This window comes from Megalobrama amblycephala, linkage group LG24 (genome assembly GCF_018812025.1).
Source record: "Megalobrama amblycephala isolate DHTTF-2021 linkage group LG24, ASM1881202v1, whole genome shotgun sequence".
Lineage (NCBI taxonomy): Eukaryota > Metazoa > Chordata > Actinopteri > Cypriniformes > Xenocyprididae > Megalobrama > Megalobrama amblycephala.
In genome coordinates, this window is record NC_063067.1 from 26,130,279 (window position 1) to 26,156,100 (window position 25,822).

The 25,822-nt window shown below is 36.3% G+C and overlaps 2 protein-coding genes across 2 annotated transcripts; both read right to left on the reverse strand.

Moving 5' to 3' along the window:
- Positions 1–817: 817 nt before the first annotated feature.
- Positions 818–5,477, reverse strand: LOC125260649. Its single transcript, XM_048179125.1, has 4 exons — positions 4,580–5,477; positions 2,759–2,917; positions 2,550–2,645; positions 818–2,333 (listed from the first exon to the last, which is right to left on the reverse strand). The coding sequence occupies exons 1-4, from the start codon at positions 5,087–5,089 to the stop codon at positions 2,034–2,036; spliced, it is 1,065 nt and encodes a 354-aa protein (XP_048035082.1). The 5' UTR covers positions 5,090–5,477; the 3' UTR covers positions 818–2,033.
- Positions 5,478–6,509: 1,032 nt separating this feature from the next.
- LOC125260650 lies at positions 6,510–12,636 on the reverse strand. The gene is made up of 3 exons (XM_048179126.1): positions 11,615–12,636; positions 9,056–10,875; positions 6,510–8,316 (listed from the first exon to the last, which is right to left on the reverse strand). Exon 3 carries the CDS (start codon positions 8,297–8,299, stop codon positions 7,265–7,267), a length of 1,035 nt encoding a protein of 344 aa, XP_048035083.1. The 5' UTR covers positions 8,300–8,316; positions 9,056–10,875; positions 11,615–12,636; the 3' UTR covers positions 6,510–7,264.
- Between the last annotated feature and the right edge of the window lie 13,186 nt (positions 12,637–25,822).

Sequence of the window (25,822 nt, forward strand, 5' to 3'; positions counted from 1 at the left end):
ATATATATATATATATATATATATATATATATATATATATATATATATATATATATAATTATCAGCTGTAGACACTAACCAGCGCCACTAAATTAGTCCTCTGCCATTATTACAAATACCTTTTCGGATAGGTGCCGTTGTGGAAAATGTGCTACCATGCCAAAATCATTTGTTTGTTTACATATTTCATATTTCATAAATCTTAAAAGTTTTTACAATCTTATTACAATTACATCAAGCATTAAATGTGGATATCACGTGCACCATAACACCAACAGCAGAACGGTTATCTAAACAACAAAGAAATGCACAACACTCGTGTTACAATGTGTGTATTCACACACATACTTGATGCTGTCTACCTTTACATTAGCGACAGTAACTGGGCTGTATTGGCCCACGTTGAGGAAACAGTCATCGGTGAAATGAGTGGCGCAGACATACAAAACTTTGGGAAGTTGTATCGGCGCATTACCAGAGAAAATAAAATTAACCCACACTGTAAAAAAAAATTTGCTGCGAAAACGTAAAAAAGTGAGTCAACCTGATGCATTAAGACTTTTGCGTTGTCTCAATGTATTTTAACTAATTACACATAGTAATGATACAATGTTCAGCCAACTAACACTTGCTTGTTTTTGCAATTCTGATTTTCATATTTTCCCAATTAAGATTTTTGTTTTACACCAACTACTGTTGTTCAGTTAATTTGCTTTTTTATGTTCTGTGGATGAAGAATTTTCAATTGGCAAAATTATTATGCATGTTAGCCAACTAACACTTGCTTGTTTACGCAATTCTGATTTTTTTAATTTTCCTAATAATGATATTTATGTCACCGCAATTGCTGTTGTTCAGTTAATTAGCTTTTTTATGTTTTGTGGATGAGAAATGTTCAATTGGCAAAATAAAGACAGGTCATAAAACATTTACTTTATCATTTATTTCAATTAGAAATAAGATGCTACACAAGCACAAACTCTGTTCACAATATTTAACTTTTTTTTTTAAAGTTGTGACACAACAGCTGCACTTTAAAGAAAAAGTCCAGATTCCATCTTCAGTAGGAACTTAAATTTTGCATACACTAAGCATACAGACAATTTTTAACACCAACAAAGATCAGTGCAATACAATTTCTCATTAAATCACTTAACTGTACACAAAAACAGCATAAAACTTGTTGGTATCAATTTAGGATTTTTCTTTGTATCCAACAATAAAATGTTTTTAATGTCTTGACATGTTCCGTAATCTAAACCTTTTCAAATTACCACATTTAAACCAACATTTAAAACACTTTTTTACAGTTTTATTTAAAAGGATAGTTCACCCAAAAATGAAAATCGTGTCATTTTCTTACTCCCATGTTGTTACAAACCTGTATAAATGTATTTGTTCTGATGAACATAAGATATTTTGAGGAATGTTTGTAACCAAACAGATCACGAGCCCCATTCGTTTCTATAGTATTCTTTTTTCCTACTATAAAAGTGAATGGGGCTCATGAACGGTTTGGTTACAAACATTCCTCAAAGCATCTTTCTTCATGTTCCTCGGAACAAAGACATTTATACAGGTTTGTAACAAAATAAGAGTGACAAAATGTGACAATTTTCATTTTTGGATGAACTATGCCTCAATTTTAAACAACCATTTACAAGAACAGACATGCTTACTGCAACCACTAACCTGGTATGGTATGCTGTACTGTACACTTTAAGAACAGTCTGACATCTGATGACAAGAAAAAGAGATGCCAACTAAAAGAATCACCTTGTATCCAAGCGCACTTTAGGTCTTGTAACAAATGAACGCCAAAAAGGATCCCAAAAACACTGTTCTGATTTTCTTTACAACAGTTTGTTCTTCAGAGAAAGCACACGTTTGGTGCATTTGGAACAGTTTGACATCTGTAACAAGAAATCGAGATGCCAACTAAAAGAATCCCCAGACCTTGTATCAAAGCGCACTTTAGGTCTTGTAACAAATGAACGCCAAAAAGGATCCCAAAAACACTGTTCTGATTTTCTTTACAACAGCTTGTTCTTCAGAGAAAGTACACGTTTGGTGCATCCAGATCCCAGCTCCATGAAAACATTCTGAATGGTGTCAAAAGTGTACTTAAGAGCTTGAGGATAGGACATGTTTAATGCATACAGAAGGCCAAAAAGGTATGCAAGAGCAGTAGAAATATCTGGGAGATCTTTCAAAACGACGACCTGCTCCAACACAACAGCAATGTTCACAACCTCGGATGATGTCGCCTGGGTGTCATCTTCCAAAACACACAGAATGGCAATAGACACTCCTTTTGCCCCATCTTCGGTGTCCTGTTACACAAACAATAATCTACTAGAACAGATATTTTGTAGTTGCATTCTATCCATAATAGACTGTAAAAGTCAATAGTCATTAAACAGTCAACACTTGCAGACTGACAAACATAAGACTAGAACAAGTAAATATTCACTTTTTTTAAAAAAACCTAATGAACAAAAATAATCAAATCTAAAAACTGTAAGCCTTTTGAAGTATTTACTACTTACTTTGCATTTCTTGAACAGCTTGTTTGGGTCCTCTCGAAGAAACAAAGGCAGGCCTTTCAAAGCAGTAGTCCTTCTGTGATTAACAACATCGGTCACCTTCAAAACATACAGAGGTAACAAACAATTAGCCAAAGTAAGAAAACTGTTCATATCAGCCAACCTAATGTGAAAAAACCTCCACAACATTTAAGTTATGAAACTAAACTTGCCCTTTCATCAAGTCTTTCTAGGAGCTGTTCCATGTCCTCTCCAAATGCAGCTTTTCTAGCTCTGTATAATTTCAAGAGCTTAGGTGTAAATCTGTCCATAGCTGCCCTGAAGACATCAAGAAGGTCTTTATTCGTGATTCTGAAGAATTCCTCAGCAATCTGTTTATAACAAAAACATATTGTAGTAACAGTAACAAAACTTAAAGCATAAACCGGATTAAAAAAAAAACATTTGTCTAAACTTGAAATGCTATTCATGCAGAAACACTACTTCTTGTAGCAATATCAGCGTGAATCTAATGTCAAGTTTTCACAAGTCAGTCAGGATGTCCTTTAATACAGTCAGTCCTCATGACCCCCTCCCGGAACATTTTTGTTTTCTTTCTATGTAAGAGATGGACAATTCTGTTTCCATACTTAACATTATTTATGGTCTAAACGCCTATTAAGACAGTGTTTCTCAACTCCAGTCCTCGTGACCCACCTACCACAATATTTTTTACAGGCCTACCTGTAAATATAAAATATAAAATGCAGGATTCAACTTATCAGTCTGTTAGTGTGTTAATTATGGAAACAGAATTGTCCATCTTTTACATAGAAAGAAAACAAAAATGTTCCGGGAGGGGGTCATGAGGACTGACTGTATTAAAGGACATCCTGACTGACTTGTGAATACTTGACATTAGATTCACGCTGATATTGCTACAAGAAGTAGTGTTTCTGCATGAATAGCATTTCAAGTTAAGTTGACCTTGTTAGTGGAAATAAACATCATCCAGCTAGAAATGGCAGTCACAGATGGTTAAAATGTGTATTACATGTGGTGCCTTAAAGGGTAAGTTCACCCCAAATGATAACTTTTATCATAAATAATTTACCCCTGTGTCGTTCTAAAACACCAAGTGATCCGATTGTCTTCCAAAATATTTAAAAATGTGTTTGATGAAAACCAGGGAGGCATCTGTCTGTCCGATTGACTTCAGTTTGTTTCAATTTTTTCCCCAGAAAAGCATAAAAGACATCGCCAAAAAGGTCCACGTGGCATCAGTAGTTCAAAAATATTATTATAAGCAACAAAACCACTTTTGTGCGCACTGAAAACAAAACGAGTGATTTTATTCAACAATTTGTTCTCCTCCTTGGTCGTTCAGTGCGCATTCACGAGCAGACTATGGTGTATGTTGCTGATGTCACCTGCTGATGTAGTTGCCAGTGTACAGACACAGAATACACTGGCAAGTAATGTGCGCATTTATACGGGCTGTTCAAGTATTGTTTACAATGTTTACATAATGGCTTAAATAAAAAAGGAGCAAAATCAAAAGAAACATTGGCAACTACATCAGCAGGTGACGTCAGCATATGCCGTAGTCTGCTCGTGAACACGCAATGAATTACTTTGATAACAACTTGTTAAAAAAAAAATTGTTTGTTTCGTTTTCTTTGTGCACAAAAGTGTTTGTCACTTCATAATATTATTATTGAATGACTGATGGCATACGGACCTTTTTGGCGATGTCTTTTATTCTTTTCTGGGAAAAAGAATCGTGAAACCAACTCAAGTCAATGGGACAGACAGAAGCCTCCTGGTTTTCATCAAAAATATCTGAAAATGTGATCTGGAGACAATCAGATCACTTGGTGTTTTAGAACGACACAAGGTTAACTGATTTATGATAAAATTATCATTTTGGGGTGAACTAACCCTTTAAGTAATAAAAACATTTCATGTGTTTCTAACAAATTTAGGATAATAAACAAACAATACAAAATCATTTAAATTAGCCTTTTTAACAAAGAAAAACCTGACATAATTACCTGTTCCTGGAGAAAAAGTGCAGGCCACCTCTGCTGCACGTCTACAACCATTGGTTGATCTTCTACTACTTCTTTTCTCCTCAGGGAAAAAGTTAATTCCATTTTTTCACTTATGACCACCATGCTGCTTCTTGCCTTTTTGGTTTCATCGATCAATAAAAGTCTTTGTTCTTCAAGTGAAGCATCAGTGTGGTTGCATGGATGTTCCGGGACAAAATTCACTTCTCCACGCTTTGCTTTTTTCATGGTGAAACCATGTCCATGTTCAACATCCTTACGCTTCTTGTTCACACTAACTTCATTGCAGCCTGCTGCTCTCAATTTTGAACGGTAATTGTTTAGCTTGTTCTTTAGGCTGATCAACCATCCTTCATAGCCCTTACCTTTGCCAGGCTTCTTAAGGCATGGATACTTGGAAATCAGTGCAGATGCAATGGACTCAATTTCTTGATTGTCGGGATATGCCTTTATGTCAAAAACAGCCTGAACTATTTTATCAAGAATCTCCATCTTTATGTCTCTGGTCACATCAATGCCTGTCTGTGTTTCTGCATATGTCTCATTGCCTCGTCGTAGTTTTAGCTCGACATCAAATGACAGGGGTGGGATGGGGAATGGCAGTGGCCATTCTGAGGCTGTGCGCAAATACCTTTGTACAGAGGCTGTGGAGCTGGTCAAGGATCCATCAGAGTCATCAACACTAGCAGTATCAAGAGATGACACAGAAAGGCTGGTTTCAGACAATGATGAATTGCACCACTGAATATGCAAGACTGCTTTGTCACTGGGCAGTTCCGAGATGTCAGTCAGGCTGCAAAGGGCATTCCCAAAATCAGGGTCCTGAAACTGCAAGACAAACTGTCCTTGTAACTGCAGTTTCTCCTTCAGAATACTAATAAGGGACTCCTACAGACTGTGGCACTTCAAAAAGCTGAAGTCGCCGGGCATCAGTTGAAGAAATGACAACTCGCAGTAGTAAAGCCTGTAAACCGAGAGGTAGACAGAGAAAGTTAAGTAAAAAATACCAGTATTTTTTCCAATTAAAAAAAAAAAAAAAAAACTAACTTTACACATACCATCAGGCAAGTTTAATGGTGCAGGTATGTCCTCAGGGTCACAAGGACTCGGTCTCTAAGCCTGTATGGAATCAATGGGTGATAATCATTTAAGTCATCAAGATCAAGGACAACCATGTCAGCATAGTTGCTTTCCACAAGTTCATAAGATCTCAAGTGTTCAATATACCAGCCAGAAAGTCTTTTAGATACAATGGAGACTTTGTCAGGACAGAGCAACATGTGCTCTATCTTGAAGAACTCAGGCTGTCCATTGCATTGCCCAGCAGATATAATCATGTCCTTAGCATATTGAGTTCCATACAGACAAACATTTTTGGACAGTGACACAGTGTACACATGAGGAAACTTTCTTTGTATAGCACATTTCAGTTTTGCATCTAACAGTGATATTTTAACCACATCCACTTTTTCAACATATAACTCTGATTTCAAAAGGCTTTGGGCATTCAAATGATAGGCGATCATTTGCTGATGTTTAACAGAAAGAGTAAGCAGCAAATTTTTCACATTGTGAATATCACGTGCTGCATTCTTAAAGAATGAGTGCTTTGACTCATATCGCATAGTCCACAAGTTCACCAAAGGTCCAAAGCATTTTGTCAGTTGTGGGTAGTGGTCAATGAAGTGGTGCTTCGGCTTTAATTTGAAGTCTGGAAACGTGGAAGTCAGAAGCAAGCGGTGATCTGCCAATTTACATGACAAGTAACACAGAGTTTCTTCAGAGACACTGTGTGATAGGACAATTTCTACAATTTCTTTTAGATCCATTAATATTTCCCATGATGGCTCGTGTTCTGGGATGCAATCCCAAATCATTAAAGGAAGTAAGCGCAACAAACACCAATTTTCATGACCATTACCCCCAATTGATCCTTTAACTAGGCCTGATTTTAGAATTGCCTTTGGTTTGTTGACCTTGTCAGAGTACTTGTAAGGGAATGTTTTGATTGAGTGATTTAATCCTTCAAGAGTAATGTAACCTTTTGAGATCAAATCTCTGAGACACAAAGATAATTCCACAGGTATGACCCCTTCAAAAAAATCATGTAAAATGTCTGGGGGAAACCCACTAACTGGATGAAAGTTTCTCAAGTGTTTGCTTAATGAACACTCACTCTTTACACCATTAACACTCTGCAGGGTGTCACTCTGCTTAAGCTGTTCCACAAATGAATTGTGCTCTTCAACAGTCCTCAGAGGGAAATCACTAGCCTTAACAGTTGCTATTTGATCACGACTTAACAGAACCGACAGAACTTTTCAACATTAAAGTTTTCCTGGTAGCCTGCAAGACTGTGGGCTCCGAGATTATCTGCACATACACAGAAAACAGTTGGCTTCACATAATGCCCCAAAGTCTCCACAAACACACCATTTTGCTCCAAAGCTTTCAAATCTTTTATCAAAGGTTCCAATAATTTGTCATAGCCAAATTTTTTAACATCAACACTCCTTCCTAAAACAGCTAACTGAATTGATGTTAAAGTAGATCTCCACTTTGCAGGTAAATTTAAGATCATCCAGTAGACAGCAGTAATTTTATGAATTTTTCTGGATGTGCCTAATGGGTTGCAAACTTTAAACTCATCTATATAAAAGGCCAAACTCAGAACAACCTCTTCTTCTGCAACAAACCATTCTCCCTGTAGTACTTCCCATCTTGAAACGAATTGTACTGTCCAGCTAAATGTTCGTTTGTAAATTCAACTTTATCCAAAAAACATGGTAAACTTAGCAGAGTTTCAAGTACCTGAATGACTGGCACATAAACAAAGGATTCTTTCTGGGTATGTTCATAAAGATATTCTGTAGGTTCTATTAAAGGAAAGTGTTGTTTGAAATACAGAGTTCTTCTGTAGTCAGTAGACAAAATACCCTTTGCAGATATTGCGGTTAAAAGTGGATTTGTCAAACACACTGAATCTGCAATTTCTTTGACAATGTTACTTTCAACATTAACGTTGTGCTTTGTGAGAACTGATTCTACACTATGAAGGGCCTGAGATTTGGAGAACAACAAAATACTTTTAAGTTCCTCAATTATTTTCTGAGTAGCATCTTTTGAAACATGGAACACAGTCTGCATACACAAAAAAAGAGATGCAATTTTTTGTTCAAGTGTTTGACTATTTACATCTTCATCAAACTGTACTCTATCATCATCTCCAATTTCGACTTCTGAAGAGATCTGTGAGATAGATGGCACTTCATTATCAATCCTCTCGAAGACCGTCTGTATTGCAGTTCTAAAGTCTTTTAGTGTATGCTTTCTGTGTATTCTGCTTCTATGGGAGCTGAACGTTGGCCGATTGTTTGTTTTAAATCCACATCCTTTAAAGGGACAATTAATTGTTTCTTTTCGTTTAAGATGATTTCCAAGGTGAATGAAGAAACGTTTCTCACTGCAAATCTCTTGGAATTCACAAAGTTCACAACTTATTGTTGAAAGTTCTTGACTGACTCTGTGACGGTTTTGGTGTGATTTAGATAGGTGGGATTTTAAAGCACCTGCTGTCCTGAAGACACAAACACACCCCGTATGAATACAAGGCCAGCTGGAAATGCTTGGGTGATGCAGCCGATAGTGCTTTAGAAGGACGTCTTCACTCGAACTGCTGAATTTGCAGTTTTTACACTGCATTAAGTATTTTTATAATCCTGGAAAATAGAAAAATGAATGAGTTACAACCTTATTTCAAAACATATTTGAAAATCAATTTGAAAATGTATTGCACTTAAAATGGTAATATTCTTCAGCATTTTTAACTAATGTCAAACATGATAATGATCTTGTTCCAATTTAATATATTTATTTTATACATTTTATTATTTCGATTTCATTATACCTTTTATTTGATGCAGAAATAATAATGTATTATGCCACTTTTAATAAATGTGATGTTCTTTATTGTCTTACATTCACTATGAAAACCAAAATGGGTTAAGGTTTACTGCTTAAGACATAGTAGTCATTTGGTGACAACTAATTACAAAAGTGCTAACTAAAATAGTGTGCATTGATACAGACAGACAAAATATATTATCAAATGAGTACTTTAAGTCAATGTCAGTACATTTTATAAACTGATATTTAAGCAAGTACAGCAAATAACACTGTAGTCTGTTCACCTTGGAAACAGCATGCTTCAGAGAAAAACGTACAGAAAATTACAGTTTGGTAAAAATGTAAATAAATCCTGTACCCAGTCATTGGTGAAATATTTATAGGTTTCAGCAGATTTATAGTTTTGTTAATTGTTCACATGTACATACCATTAAAAAAAAATAAAAATAAAAAAAAGAGTTTACGAGTTTAAGTACGAAGCTGGACGAACAAATTCGACTTCTTTTCGCGAGTAACAGTTAGTCTCATCTATTGCGTAGTTAGTGAACTTACATGCCTTCCAAATGGCGCTTCGGTCACACACAACAAACCCACGTGATAGTCGGATAGTCGAATTTTATCTCGAAGTTGTTAATGTAAATTGCTTTTTCCAGACTTTGGAAAGAGGTCGATTACGACGTGGGTTTCGTGTGACGTCGACAAGGACACAGATACGACCATACGACGGATAGATTGAATATACATAATATGCATACAGCGCTGCGCAGACTTGAACGGCGTATGACGTCAAAGTACAGCGAGAGCACAAAGCGGACTGTTCTAGAATCAGTATATGTACAGCGTACATCTGTGTCTCGACTACCACTAACGGTAACTGGCCACAGACTGGATAACATTATTATAAAAATCCGGTTTAACATTATGAAAAATATCTTTACATTTGTTAATACTGAGTGCAACCACCTTAAACATCACAATAGCGCCACATTGAGACTTAACCTGGACTAACAATAGCCTAACAAAAAGCCTTCAATATTAACTTTGGACATTTTTTGCTGAAACCATATTTTAATTACGTACGCTAATATAACAGCGTAAGTTAACGTTAATATTTAATTTGCTTCGAGGTCCTGATTGGATTGCTTTATTGATTCCGAATCACTGGTTCATATTCAATTGCAACATATTTAACGTTACATCTCATTTTAAATTTCAAAGATAAATATTAGTATATGTCAACATTATAACTTAGCCTATCATTTTAAGATGAAAATGATAAATACCTGCCACAATAAGTCTTTATGAAAACTATGCACCCACTGCGCAAACATATTTGCATCACTGACAGACGTTGTTTGTAAAAAAAAAAAAAACAAAAAGAAAAACAACTCATGTCCACTTTTCATTTCAAGTGCCTAAAATTAATTAACGTTAATTACTCACCTGAAACCTGTTTCTCCCCGCTCCAAGTCCAAAATGGCAGGAAGAAAACGTGGCGATGCTGATAATGAGAAGGGAAACCCCGTAGATGCATGCGCGCGCAATTCAATTAAAAAATGTTTGTTCATTCAACTTGGTTAATGATGTTGCTATAACATTTTGCAAAATATTGTTGGACTAACATGCATTTTTACATAGACTCACAATATTCACAATTCATATTATCTGTAACTAAAAAAAAACTGTTTGCTGAACAAAGGGTCGTTTTATTTTTTACAGTGCACTGTTTCTTCATAGGCTCGGATGAAGGAACTAAAAAAATACTTCGGTGTTAATTTGTATATCCAGACATTGAGCAACTGCCATGCTTCGCTCGTTTACAAGGCATGATTTCTCTCGAGGAAAAAAAAAAAAAATATTGTGCTCGAATCTCACGGTAGTAGCTCATTTTCTAATGGGTGGGCAAAGCAGAGAAAGGGGAGGTAACCTTTCCCCGTATGACGACATATAGGGAAGATTCCCGAATGGGCTGTCTGAGCTTTCATTTTCTCAATTTACCCAGGGCTCGGTTTCAGCCATCACCTTTTCTAGCCACTGGGGGACCATATGCAGGCTAGGGGAACTCATATTAATGTTAAAAAACCTCATAAAGTGAAATTTTCATGTCATGGGACCTTTAAGCTTAGAATGATTCAATAACTTGTACCTGATACTTCTGTGCCACACACTTTACATTGCCACATTCCCAAAAACTCGCATCTCTGAATGTCAAAAAGAGAGAGAAAGCAATAGACATCAACAGTTTGCAAAGAAATTAAATGAGAAAAGTTTAGATTTATTACAAAGAAATAAAAATACACTTGCCGTAATTGAGTGATTGTACCAAACCGGAGACCGAAATGTTGGAAGTCTGTGTCACATCAATGAGGTCTCTGAAATAGCAAAGACAGCATATAGTTAAATTTTTTGTAATAAAGCATGAAAAGAATGCATGTTCTACTTCATGGACACGAATTGTTTAAATGGAAATGCAATAAACATTTGCATGATAACTTTCTTATATAGTCGATTAAATGTGTTTGAGCAACATTTTGGCATATGCAAAGGATATTTTTAGCAAAGTAAAAGTACAAAGTACGTCGAGGTGACGAAGCTGTTATTAAAAATGATGTACATATAGTCAGTCGACCGTAGGCCTACATCTGTCCGTCGAGATGACAGAGTTATTTAAAATATCATACACACATAATCTTCCTACAGACAAAAATTATGCCCATATAGCCAGTCGAAAATAAACAAAGTTTAAGCTTTTTATATAACTAGAAAGGCTGAAGTGCAGTCACGGATAAATTAAGATATTTATTAAATCAAGATCGATTATATCATAAAAAATAGTTGATGTTGAAGTCTAAATCATTTATAAATAAAGAAAATGTTAAACCATAGAGGTCAAAAATCAAATAACACTGACAGACAGACAAACAATGAAATGTCTGGCCATTTGTCAGCCTCAATTTTTTTTAAAGACTATTCCAACCTTCACTGCATTTTCCTCCTTATCCACTGATTGTTTGTATTGTATTGTGTGCCGAAAACATTGATTCCCGCACTGAGAATCTGTCTTAATCATCAATTTTTCTTACATCCTAACAAACTCTCATCGTAACACACCTGAAATCTCCTCTCATCACCCTGCTGCTGATCAAGCATGGGCTGGATCTTCTCCAGCATGCCTCCAGCCTTTGCCTCTTTAGTGCTTCCAGTCTGGTCACTTTCTTCCTCAACTCTGATGTGGCTTGGGGTAGGATCAGGTCATTCCTTTGCAGAATGAGGCTAAGTGATGATAGCTCCTCAAACATGTCGGAGAGAAAATGGCAGTTTACACAAAAGAGTGCATTCTCCATTTCCTGCTTTATCTATAGTGAGTAATAGTGAGTAAATAAGTACTTTTTTCCCCCCTTAGCCATCTGTCATTTACTTGATTCTGAAAGTTTAAATTAGTGGTATTAAATTTACTGAGTAAAACTGACTTTTTTTGCCCACCCTTGAACTTCCGCTGTTGTTGATGCTACGGCCAGGTGCTCCATATGCTGCAGAATAACTGAGTACTGGCCTTGGTCACTGGCAAGGTCCTCTTGTCCATGTCGCAAAAACACTTTTAGGGCTCTGTGGACATGGGAGATCAAGCGAGTTCCCTTGACGCTAGATGGTGTGCAAATATCCACACCAAGCTCTTGTCTGAGACCATAGAGCTTTCGTTTGGATTTTCTGCTGAAGTGATACATCTTCCATATCAGATGTAGAAGATCATATACAACAGACACCATTGGCTCTTTCTTTTGAATGGTCAGTATTGCCAGTCTAGCCTGTGAAAGTAAGAACAGAATCTTTCAAACAATTCACTCTCTCTCTCGTGCCTCTCTGTCACTGTCTCTCTCTTTTGCCAACAGAAAACAATAATTTTGTGGCAAGAATTTTCCATTCCAGCACTTCTAACACATACAATCACAGAGTATTGTTTAACATTCTCTGCTAGCAAATACAAATAAATCATAGAGAAACTTTTTTCATTATTTACGAACCTATGTGGCATACAGTGGATTGGGATAATATGCCTCCCTGCCTCCACTCCCCCATGGTGGCCCATGTTGATGGAGGCGCCATCTGGCCCAAAGGAGATGCACTTCTTCATCCATGACCCTCCATCCTCCTCTGGGCAGACAGCACAAAATGCAGCCTTGGTGGCATCCAAAACACCTAGAATGAGAACAAAATAAAAAAAAACAATTAAGTTATACAAAAGTCTTTCTGACAAACTAAACTCTATCTCCATTAAGAATAATGATTCAACTTTATTGCTGCAACTAATGATTATTTTGGTAGTCAACTAACTAATGTTGATTAAGTTAGATAAGTGGAAGATAAAATTGGTATGAATGAAAGCATAGAATTTGTGTTTGGTTGGTCTGTATACTTACATCATGCAGTGTTTTACATGGCAAAAGCCCACACAGATACAAAGTTGTCAGCCTTGCTGCTAACCTGATTGTTAGCAACGTAATGGCAAGGGATTCATTTACTTTATATCCCGAAAACAAAGTTTTATAATTATTGCAGCCCTATTCAATTTATATAAAGCCTATAAAGAGAAACAACTTTCCAATGGCATGGGAGTGCTCAAGGGTCTGTTGTCCAACCAGGAGATTGACTGGCTTCCCATCCTCCAGCAAGCACACATAAACAATCTCACATTCGGTGTTGGATATATCAGTGTCTCCGTCTATTAGAATGGCTAGATACATCACGGCTTTCAGCTTCGCTGACTGGCTCTCTCATTATGTCAGCAATTTGACCGATCATCTCCGCACATCTTACATCATTGTCGTATGTGGGATTAATGTCAACTCCGTTTTTGTGGTGGAGTCTGATAAGCGGCCCAAATTTGACAAAAGGTTCTTCTTCTTTTGCAATGAAGTATGCAATGTTTATCTTTATTTTCAGCTGCCGCCTCTTCTCCTCCTCAGATAGCAGCACTTGCTTCTTCAAGGCACTTCTGACACCGTGCCCGATGGTTTCTCCTGTCTGAACAGGTACAGATCTCTACACTGGATATGCCACCGCGATATGTTATGTTTTGTCAAGCTATCTCTATCTCTTCAGATGTGGATTTCCTGACACGAACAATGAGTTGCCAGCCTGTTTCTGCCCTCTACAATATTTGCAAAACACAAGGTTGTTCTCGAAATCCAGCCATGGGAAATTTTTCAGCCAATTGACAATTAAATGTATATGTTCTTCCTCTGCTGGCTCCAGTGGACATTGAAGTTGCAGCGGGAGTCACTGTAGGTTCGCTAAAGTTGTTCTCAGTTTCAGGTAAATCTTGTGAAGAAACCTTGTTAACTGAACCTTCCAAATCCCCCTCGGATTCCTCTTTCTCTTCGTCTCTTTTTTGCTCGGTAAGCAAATTAATGTGCCAGTAAAGGTTCAGTATGTCCTTCAGAAAATCCAGAACCAGTCTGACTTCATGCCCACTACGTTAGTAGCCACAGGTCTGTAACTCATTTAGTCCAGTAATTTTGGGTTTACCTTGGGACGAGGATGATGGTGGATCATTTGAAGCATGAGGGGACTTCGCACAGCTCTCATCTGTTAAAATCCAGCAGTTGGGGGCCAGCTGGTCAGCGCAGGTTTTCCCAGACAGGCTGGTGAATTTACGCTGATCTGGGCTCATTGTGTTGTGAATCTTTGCTTTCAAAGACCTAAGCGCACGTCATCATGCTGAACTGAATTGCAGGTGTGGGGGACGGGGGTTGTTGGAGTGTTAATGGTGTTTTTTCAAACCTGCGACAACTCATTCAGATCGTCTGCCAGTCGTTGATTCCTCCACATGTGAATGATGTCTTGTAGTTGGTGATGTCTTTCAGAACTTTCCATCACTGAAGCTGTGTCATTAGAACTCTGTTGTTACATGTATTGAGAACAGCCCATCGCTTGCACACTGTGCTCGTCAATTATTGTTCCAGTTATCTATTACACATATTCTATTTTTAGGTGAGTGAAATTCTCGCACTGCAGAGTCCTGGTGTTATTGCACATCATGTGAAGAAAATGTTATATAGGCCTGTTTAAATTATATACTACTATTATATAGACACATTACTATTTTTAATATTTTTGAAAGAAGTCTCATGCTCATCAAGGCTGCATTTATTTGATCAAAAATACAGAAAAAATAGCAATATTGTGAAATATTAGGCTATAACAATTTAAAATAATGGTTTTCTATTTCAATATACTTTAAGATATAATTTATTTCTGTGATGCAATGCTGAATTTTCATCATTCATTGCGAACAAAAGCTTCATTGATGTGGCACTTCACATAGTGGCTATTTTACAGCAAACCCTTCATAATCTGTCCAAAACTAAAAAAATATTGTCTAAACAATCTATAAATGTCTATAAACGTTAATGTGCAGTTTTATACATTGCTAACACATTTTATTTCAGTATTTATTATGCATTTCAGTCGATTTCACTCATCTCAGTATAGCAGTATTTTTTTGAAAAGCCAATAAGCCATGTTTCCTAATGTAGCCTAAGTTATGTGTAGTAGCCTAAAGAAACCACATGTCTGCGCCATTCATTTCACACAGAGACAGACAGAACATGCAGGATTTATATTCAAACAGTCTTTTTGTGGTTTAATATTCACAGACTCTAGTCTATTGCGATTTAGAATAAAGAACTTAATAAAAAACTTAACATTCACAATCACCGACTTGATCAAGTTGATCCTCAAAATGAAATTGAAACCAGTCATGCTCTTCCTCTGAGGTAAATCCTTTTATAATTATTCCTCACTGCAAAACGATGAAAAGCACATGAATCTAAGCTTGATGCATTTTTGAGTTGATGTGGGCGTTGTTGACTCTGTTTGCGTGGATTGCCTCAGAATTTGTGTTTGAATAGTGCGTGCTGTCCATGGGTGTGGCTGCATTAGCGGATAATGAGGTGACTCGCGAACGACTGACATCTCTCTCTCTTTTCAAACAGATTACATAAACAGAGAATATTTGTTTTCGATTAGACTTATTTAAAACCTGACATTTCAGTGTTTCTTTAGACATATGTCTCATGCTTGTGTGATAAGTATTCTCTAAGTTAGTTCATTTTCTGAGGACTATCAGAATGGACTTCATTCAGAGAGAGACAGCAGCTCGCGCATCAAGTTTTCTTTATTTTGCAAAAAGCACAACATTTTGTTTTTACTGTGTGTACACAAATAAAAGAAGACATTTCACAGATTTGAATGATATATATCTCTTATTTTTATGTCCAAAAATGATGGAGTATAGGTGATATCGCCGGTGTGACCACCGACCCCTGAGAGTTAATTATGAGTCAAAGGTGAAATGAAACCATAGCATTCAAAACATTCCAAAGAAAAGAGAATTTAACACACAGTCCAAAAATGTAATGTTTACGTGTTTCTCTATCAATTCCTGGGATTAATTTCTTCCTTTTTCTTTCACATTCATTGTCTTTCTAATTATTTTTGTCATTCAGTTTATTCAACATTATTTTGTAGGGGTGTGAAGAGATCTCGTGGCACGCGAGACTAATATGTGACGAGATTTCTCGTCGAGGCGAAAAGTAGTCTCGTGATGTTGCCATGACAGAGTGTTAGGATGATTAGGAAAGAATATGCCATCGCTTTGTTTGCATTACACATCCACTGTCGTTTTGCTTTGTATTTAAATAAAAAACATTTAATTCAGTTGGATAACGGTTGCCACCGCTCCATATTTACAGAGTTACGCGCGATCGCTAAAAGTGAAAGTAAACGCGAGCACGCATTCAAACGCGATGTCAATACCCGCATTTTGAAAGCTGCTCCCTGATGAATACAGATATCTCTCAATATGATTTTCTCTATTTTAGGCTGGGCAGCGTAGTTGTAACCATCTCTTACCTCTGTATCAAAGAAAAAATTGGTCTTATTTGCACTTTGGTGGCACTTATTGTAAAGTGTTACCATAAAAAAATGAATAACTGTACAGTTTTCTCTTAATCCTATTAAGCACAAACAGTAAGGTTTCATTTGTTAACATTAGTTAATGCACTGTGAACTATCATGAACTAACAATGAATGACTATTAACTAACATAAACAAAGATTAATAAATACTGTAGCACATATATTGCTCATTGTTAGTAGATATTGGTTAATTAATGTTAATAAATGAGACCTTATTGTAAAGTGTTACCATTTTTATTTATACTGTTTTTATGATCAGTTTGTGGAAAGGAGTTCAGTTAGGAGGTCAAAGGTTGTAGAAGCTCATCAATCATGTACAGTAAGGTCTGAAGAGACTGAAATCATACAGGAGAGAAGTCAGTTGAGTTTGTGGCAAAACCTTTTACAGTACTTGAGTATTGTTGTCTTTTACTGCATATGATAATTCAGTCTCAGAAAGTAGAACTGAAATGACATTCATTACGAGATGATTAGTTAAAACATTTTAAAGACACCTGCAGAATATTTTTTTCTAGTCATGTATTTCGCCATTGAGGATTTCTTAAAAATAGTGTGTAAAAATCTTGTCTCGTGAACTCAATCTCTCGTCTCGTCTCGTCTCGTCTCGTCTCGTCTCGTTTCGTTTCGTGAGATACCGTCTCGTCACACCCCTATTATTTTGTAAATGACACCTTAAACAAACACACATTTGTTTTTCTATATATTTTAATGGCAACATTCTTTGTTGGCACATTTGTTTTACACACAATATTGCCAAAATGAAAATGCAAATAACAAAATAAATCAATAAAATAAAAAAGTTGCCAAAAAAATAAAATAAAATTCGACAACAAGGCATTAAAGAATTTTCTTTTGTCAATGGCACCTTAAACACAAACAAAGATATTTATTTTCCTCTTTAATTTCAAACTACTTTTTTGGCAAGCATAAATGCAACAACAACAACAAAAAAAAACAGTTGCCTGTCGTATAAAAATAGCACATTATAAAAAAATAAAACAACAACATTGAACATTTAAAATGCAGGGTGTGCTGTTCACATAAGAGTTTTGCTGTTCATCCCCAGAAACACTTGTCTTTATATCAGTACCTGAGTGTGTCATGCACCTTTCTAAGAAACACCATGCTTCCTCTAGGCTAGCTGTCACTATCTATGAAGGAAACATAACAAGAAATGTCACAGTTTTCTGCTCAAGGCAACATACATTCACAAACCTGAATAGGTACTCAAACCATTTCTCTCACATTAAGCAACTTTCTCTTATTCCATGTGTTGGACTGTCGCTTTAAAAAGTAGCCTATTTAGCATATTTTAAAGAGTACTAATTACAGAAATAATATTCTTTAAAAGAATATGCATAACTGTGAACTGAATGTAATGTTTTTGATACTTAATTTTTATTTACAATTAAAAGAAAGTGTATTAATTTAAAGCTGCAGTCAGCAACTTTTTTTGGTTAAAAATTATCCAAAATCAACTTTTGAACAAGTACATAACCAGCCTAGTATTCAAAACTGTCTAATTATCTTGTCTCGATTCACAACAGTAAGCTTGTAATAATGTTTTATAATAAGAGCGACATGGCGGATTTCCGCGGGAAATTCAAGCAGGCAGCAGTTCCTCTGTGCGTCATTACGTCACGTCCGTAAACAAAGGAAGGAGTCCCGTCGAGAGGGCTAGTCAATTATATCATGTGAGGAAGCTGCCAGTAGTGGCCACATTTATAGCCTTTTCTCACAGCAGCTGAAATAATTAAACTTATCATTTTAATCTAATAATTGAACTAATAATTGAAATCTACAGGTAACGCTAATACACACTAAATACACAGTCACGCAGTGCTGATGTTGTTAACAATAACAATTTGAGAACAATATAATAGTAATAATAATTTGCACGGTTTGGTGTGATCAGAGCTAAGCGATCGTTAGATTTAATCATCATTGGCAGCACGATTTATTGTAGGCCTAATGCTTTTTTCCTCAGTTGGTCAAAACAAAAGTGGCAGACATGTTACTTACTTGTTCAGATGATATTTTCCAGTGAAAATTCTTATATTCGTCATACTTTCAAGATGTAGAATCTGTGACTCTGAAGTTCAGTATCCACTCCGGTGCGGTGACTGACAGCAAACATTAGATTGCATCCACGCTGACGATCTGTGCCGAGGCACAACGCACGTACAGGATAACTGTTCCGCATATGACTGCAATTGCATGTCTCAAACAGAGATGGCGACAAAGAGGAAAAACTGTGGACAGCAGCTTTAAATTAATTTAAAATGCAGTTAACTGAACTTAAGTGTTTTTTGACCCACTTAAATAGGACTTAAGTACATCTTTATTTGTAAATTCATAACTACTTCTACTGCCTAATGTTCTGACAAAATGTATAATAAACTAAAATTTCATGTAATTTGTTAACTTGTATGTCATGTATTTAAATGTTTGTAATTACATACGTGTAATGAAGTTGAAATTTAGTTCATTTAAAATATATTAGCTTTAAATGAAATATTCAATAACACACAATTACTTGCCATAGATGTTTTGTTTTACTTAACACTATACTTCTTTAAAGCACAACAAAAGAGTATTGAAACAAAAATGTATTTAAAAGTACTTTAAAGGCTTTTAATTTTACATTATTGAAAAGTGCACTTTAGACACAGTCAGTCATATAAGTGCACTCTATTTAACCTGCACTTAAAAGTGGCCTTGTATTTCATTAATATCATATCTGCAAGTATATTTTTAAGGTTTGAAATGCACTACAAAGCACAATTTTTCACAAACAATGGGCCTTTTTAGGACAGTCAGTGTGTTAGTACAGCAGGAAAAATAAGTGTGCCCTTTTCACTGAGGACATGTACTCATGACAATGACACCACTGGAAACACTCCACAGAGATCTCAAATAAAACCCAGTACTGAAAGCCAAACAGCTTTTAAACTACATGGGAAATAATTATAGATCCAAAGACCATTTTGATACAGAGATCTTCATTTTGGTCTAATATCCATGGTAGCTGTGTTTCAAGGTGATCAAGCTGTTTGTTGGAACATAGCTGATTAACAGTTAACGACCAGCTGGGAACCAGTAAATGGATTTTCAGGCAGGGCTGTTTCTTTTCCCATTGTTTGGCCAATTATTTGTAACCACCTCACATCTCTGTCCTCCCTTTTGGCTATTGGTTGTCAATATTGTTTTTCCCAGCCCCCACTGCATGTGACTAGACTCCACCTTCAGCAACATTCCCACCATTAGCTATCAAAGCCTCATCTCACAGCCAATTAACCTCTGCTGACATTGGGCCCATCTCTCTCTTACTCATTTTCATCTAACATCATGCCATCCATTTGTTCTCGTGGAAGAGGAACCGGGACCTTCTAGGCTTTGAGATTTAATACAACAGTAAAATAAAGTAACATGGAATGTTTTTAACAAAATTTTCAATGACAATTGATGGTACTTGTTCATATTTACACAGTGCTATGTAGCAAAAGCTAAGCTAAAGCAATACTTGGGGCTTGGCATGTTTTGTCTTGCTTAGTATGCACAATAAACATATATATCAACACAGTTATTTGTAATAATTACTTTTATTAAGCAACATATATTACAATAATTGAGTGAATGGACCCATTGTTTGAAAAACAATGTTATACAGCACTGTGAAAGCATATCACAAGCCTTATGCTTGCTTATGCGCTACTTAAATGTGAGGTGTGAAATATAAAAGGGAATATCAAATATATTAAAAAGATGGTTAAACAAAACCTTCAAAATGAAATCCTGACTGTAACCTAACTAAACAAACAAAAAAGCATTTTATGAAATATTGTCTCCTTAAACACCAGTGAAATTGCTGTAGTGCAGTTGTCTTTTTATTCACATCAGGGCTCTACAGTGCCCCCATTTCACTCGTATTTTGCTCCTGAAAATAACTGCGTGTGACTGTGAAAAAATATTTAGGCGCACTGGTGCGAGTGACCTGATCAATTCTCATGAATAGATCTACAGTTGGGATAAAAAGTAAACAAACACATTTACAAAACACATGGATATACAATGATGATTTTTTTTTTTTATTATTTTTTATTACATTTATATGTATTTCCTAGTCTAAAATGAACTCACAATGGTGCCTTGGCATGCTTGTGACCTAACATGTGCTCATGTCCTCATGTCTCCTTCATGTCCTTGTTGCCAAAAATGTCAAGCACGTGACACACAGATTTTTATCTATATATCCTAATTATTGTTAATATGTAATTCATTTTTCCAGGAGCTCATTGCTTCTACCTTCAATTAAACTGCTAACAGTGATTGTAAATTAACTGCCTAAATTATTACATTATTTGCTAACTGCATTCTTTAAATTGCAATGTTGACATACATTCTCTGTAAAGCTGCTTTTAAACGATATGTATTGTGAAAAGCGCTATACAAATAAATGTGAATTGAATTGAATTGAATTTTAATTGGCTGAATTTTTTTTGTTTGTTTGAATATTATTATTGTGTTTTAAATTAGATTTTCTCTGCATCATTTATAAATGACGATAGACCACAGAGGGTTAGGGTATAACTTTATTAAAATTTAATTAGTTCCAACAAGTAATCTTTTGGTAAGGAGACCCCAGAACTCTGAAACCAGAATGAAAAAGTACAGTTTTTGCTTAATACTAACTGAAATTAAAAATAATGAATTTATAATTTCTGCACAGGAGAGACTTGGTGTTGTTTCAAACAAAGGAAAAAAAATATCTGTATCAGCATCAGCAGTCTTTCAGTCTGTCAAAATGAGTTATCTGCAAAAATCCAATATTGTGCATGCCAACTTTATTCTTATCTTCCCAAACCCATGTTGTGAAGTGCTTGTGCAACTTACTTCTCTGACTGTATCAGAGGTATATGAATCATATTATATATGTACTGCTGCATTGTCCATGTGCATTGACAACCCATTATGTCTCCACCTTCCGGGAATCTGGCCGTATTACTGTGCTTAGAACGTGCATATCGAGCAAGCATATTACACTCTATACTCAGTCGAAAGATTGAGTTCTCTGCTGCCATATATACATCTCAGGGGTTGACCAGAGAGGTTTTTCACTCATAGTTACTCCACTCATAGTATTCACATTATTATAATCTTTCTGACATGACTTCAGAAAGGATTTGATTGGACAAATATATGTGCAGTGCAGGATGTCATCAGTATTTTTTTTCTTCTGTTTTTACAGTAGTAAAAAAAAGTTCATTTTAAACTTACAGCTAACTCACTTGGACTAAAAGCAACAAAACTCATGGGGTCTTTAAAATATCGGTAAGGTGATCAGGCTTTGTGATAAAGGATTTGATTTCAAGCTTGAGGGAAACAGTGCTGCATCTAAAACCTTACTTTCAAGTGATGCAGCAGAGTTCATTTAGCAATTTGTTTTCAGCAAGCTGGACATTTGCACTAAAAAAAAAGTCACACTTCTCATTTTCAATGTTTGCACAGTCGCTCAAAACATTGTTGCTGTCTTCACTAATGAGGCTCATTAAGGAAGTATTCATTTGAGGAAAGGGAGAGAACGGAGATGAGGGATGGATGAACATGGCTTGACAAAACCCAGAAGAAATCAGTCATTTACAGATCTGCAGTCATGACCTCAGTATGAGGTGTAGTGATTTTGTATTAGCCTCATACGAGGGCACCACGAATGTAGTTATTTATGGTCTTAAATATTAATATTAATTAATTTTATAAATTGGAGGAAGTTTGTCATCTGACCTATCTGAAGGATTTAGTGAGATTGGGGCAAGCTTGTAGAGCCTCTGATTATCAACAAGAATGACACCGTTTACAATAAAAATGAATTTATTAATAAAAAGATATACAAGAGTAAAATATCACACTCACTAACTACTACTAAGGAAAATGACTACTAAGAAAATTGAATCAATAATCAAACCGAAACTACAAACTACTACACAAATAGATGTTAACAAAATGAATGCCAAATAGATAAGCAACCAATCAGATGAAGCAATGAATGGGTAATTAGCAATCGATGGGGAGTCAGTTGTGGTCTTTCTAGATGCTGGTATGAAATTGTAAATAAGCATTTACTATTTCACAGATAACGTATCTGGTATATCTATCTGTATACGCTGAACCTAGATAAACAGTCTTTACACAAATAGCAATCTCATATAGCAACAACCTAATGCCAAGGCCTTTGAGAAAAGGTTTGGTTAGCTTATATTTACGTTTCACTTGGTCGGGTGATCAGTCCGACGATGGGAAATGTCTTCCAGTGGTATCCTTCCGTTTTCAGTGGGGGAGACTGGATTGTTTTCCAAAAGTTGCAGAGCTGCACTGAGTGCTGGGGTCTATGTGTAATCCAGAGAACTGTAGGTCAGATGGTGGTCGATCCGCAGGATCTTCTGTAGGTTGGAGGTACTTGAGTTATGCAAGACATGAGCCAAAGTCCTCTGCAGAAGCAGTTGGGCTGCTTGAAGGTCCGTGTGGTGAAAGGTTTACTTGCAAGAGTATAACCTTGGTCGTGCTTTTGTTTTTCTCTCATCAGGTCAGAAACTCAGAACAAGTGTTTGTTCATGTGGGAAAGCTTTTATTCCTTCCTGTTGGGGAGGGGATTACTAATCTTCGCCTTTCCTGATGTGGTGATGTGATTGGGTCGTAGCATTCCAGGTGTCCACCTATCATTCCTCATCTTTAAATCCTGTGGAACTTGTTGCATTGTCCCAAAATACACAGTTAAATAAGACAGTGTCTTTAAGACCTTGAAAATGCTTTATTTCTTTTCCAGACCTTTCTCAAAGTTCTGAACTCATACAGTCCAAACTTAATGTGAATTGGTTGAGGTATCACATTTCTGTCTCAGCGGGTGGGATTGCATTGACTTTTATTCCAGGTGCAGTTTCCACTTTGTGTGCACAGTTTCGTGGATGAGTAAAAAGACATATAGGACATGTTCCTTAAAGTATTCCTGTCCATTTTTGGTTATTTCAAGGCCAATATGTTTAGAAATTGTCTTTCTCTTGAGGCCGGTTCTTGCTGTGCTCTAGCCAGAACCGGTTTGGTGGCCTGGAGAGTCCATGATCGTTCACACATTGGTCTCAGGTATGGAGGGCTGAGGTGAACAAAGGCAACTCGTGATGAGATAAGCCTGTGAACAATGGGCCGTTGATGTCATCTTTCCTGCCCTCAAACTTTGGCAGTCCTGATTACAGTAGTCATTTAGCTGTCGTTGAGGGTCCCATCACACCCTTTTGTATTAATCAAAGTGGGACAAAAGGATGTCTGTTGTGAAGCTCTGGTGCCATCACATCTGCTGTTCACCACAGAGGAGAGCTAAGAAACCGATATTATATACACTCAATAGATACTTTGTCTCTCTTTTAACATAATCATCAAAATATTTAGTATCCTGAACTTAGTAATATATAGTTCATAGAATTAGTTTATTGAATTTGGTCAATTTCGGAATAATGAAACATTTTTAAATGTTTTTGAAAGAAGTCTTTTCTGCTCACCAAGACTGCATTTATTTGATCAAAAATACAGTAAAAACAGTTATATTGTGGAAAATAAAATAACTGTTATCTATTGTAAATATTTCAAAATGTATTTTATCAAAGCTGAATTTTCAAAATCATTACAAATCATTACTCCAGTCTTCAGTGTCACATGATCCTTCATAAATCATTCTAATATGATGATTTGCTGCTCAAGAAACATTTCTTATTATTGTCAATGTTGAAAACAGTTGTGCATCCTATTGTTTTTGTAGAAAAAATAATAATACACTACCATTCAAAAGTTTGGGATGAGAGAGAGAGAGAGAGAGAGCGCATGAGCATGTGTGTGTGTGTGTGTGTGTGTGTGTGAGAGAGAGAGAGAGAGAGAGACTTTTGACCAACTTTAATTACAAAAATTTAAAAACAATTCTCAAACAATTATTTATCCATCACAAACATAAATAAATTACAAACACACATAAACTCTTTTTTTTTTAGAATGTTATCGTCATATATAATTATACATAAGTTTGTAAGTTACCATCACAATCAACATTGCAAATACAGTTATTTATAGCCCACTTAAACTTGAATTCTTCAATATTCTCATTCAATCGATAATATTCAAATTCTATTCTTAACCGTGATTTCATCAAACCCTCATAAATCAGTACCACATCAGTTTGTCCCACACCACCTATTTTGCTTTTACGGGACAACCAGACAGCTAACTTTGCTTGTCCGAAGATAAAATTAAGTAGGTGATAAATCTCTCTCTTCCTGCGTTTATATTTAGGTCCATAGATATACAATTCAGGTGTGAAACCTTCACCCAAAGTCTGACACCACCCACCAAGGATTTCAAAAAGAGGCAATAATCTACTACAATTAGCAAACAAATGAAAAACTGTCTCCTGTTGTTCACAGAAAGGACAACCTATCCCTGCTAGTGGATCAAAATGTGCTCTGTATCTGTTTGTAGCTATGATACCATGCACAATGCGCCATTGCAGGTCTCCAGACCTTTTTTCAATGGGGGGCTTGTACAAGGACCTCCAGCTACCTTTCGGGGAAGAGTCAGGTCCAAAAAACTCTGTCCATTTAGACTCCTTTACAGTTTCCAGAACATGAAAATGAATAACTTTTACACACAGTATATAAGTTGCTTTTTTCCCAATATCTCTGAAATGCCCCAGTTGAGGTGTCTTAAAGGAAAGAATACCACCTTCAGTTTCTTGCCACAAGCCAGTTGCAGCTGTAATATCCAGTTCTGGGAAAGAAGAAACAGGATCTCCTTTTTTGTGTAAAAATAAAGAGTCTCTATAATCCAATGGTATACACTCATATATGTGATTCAACAGCCTCTGCACAACTCGTACTGATCTTAGGCCAAGCTTGGTAGCCAGACTCTCTGCAGAAATCCATCCATCTTCAGTCAGTAAATGTCCGATTTTTACAATACTTGCAGACCGCAAAGCATTCCTCACAGAAGTTGATTTTAGAACATCCAAATCAATTTTTGGATTAAAGATCAAGGGTTCTTCCAGTAACCACCGACTCTGTTCACCATTAAGATCTCTGCAAATTTTTAAAAGAGTCCACGCTCTCAGCATTGACTTATAGAATGATGACAGACCAGTTAGGTCCAGCTTATTAATGTCCATTAAGAACAGCTGACGATCAAAACCCATTTTTCCTGCTCTTCTCAGGAGACCACAGGCTACCCCAAACCAGCTCACGTCTTCACCATACAGGAATCTTTGAGCTGTCCGAAGTCTGAAAGCTTTAATTCTGGATCTGATGTCAAT

Bases quoted from the DNA above. Each gene is read 5' to 3' on its own strand.
- LOC125260650 (XM_048179126.1), bottom strand. From the start codon at position 8,299: ATGCAGTGTAAAAACTGCAAATTCAGCAGTTCGAGTGAAGACGTCCTT.
- LOC125260649 (XM_048179125.1), bottom strand. From the start codon at position 5,089: ATGGAGATTCTTGATAAAATAGTTCAGGCTGTTTTTGACATAAAGGCA. The intron at 2,646-2,758 runs GCAAGTTTAGTT...TATGTTTTGAAG, and splicing joins TAGAAAGACTTGATGAAAGG to GTGACCGATGTTGTTAATCA. The intron at 2,334-2,549 runs GTAAGTAGTAAA...TTTGTGTAACAG, and splicing joins AGCTGTTCAAGAAATGCAAA to GACACCGAAGATGGGGCAAA.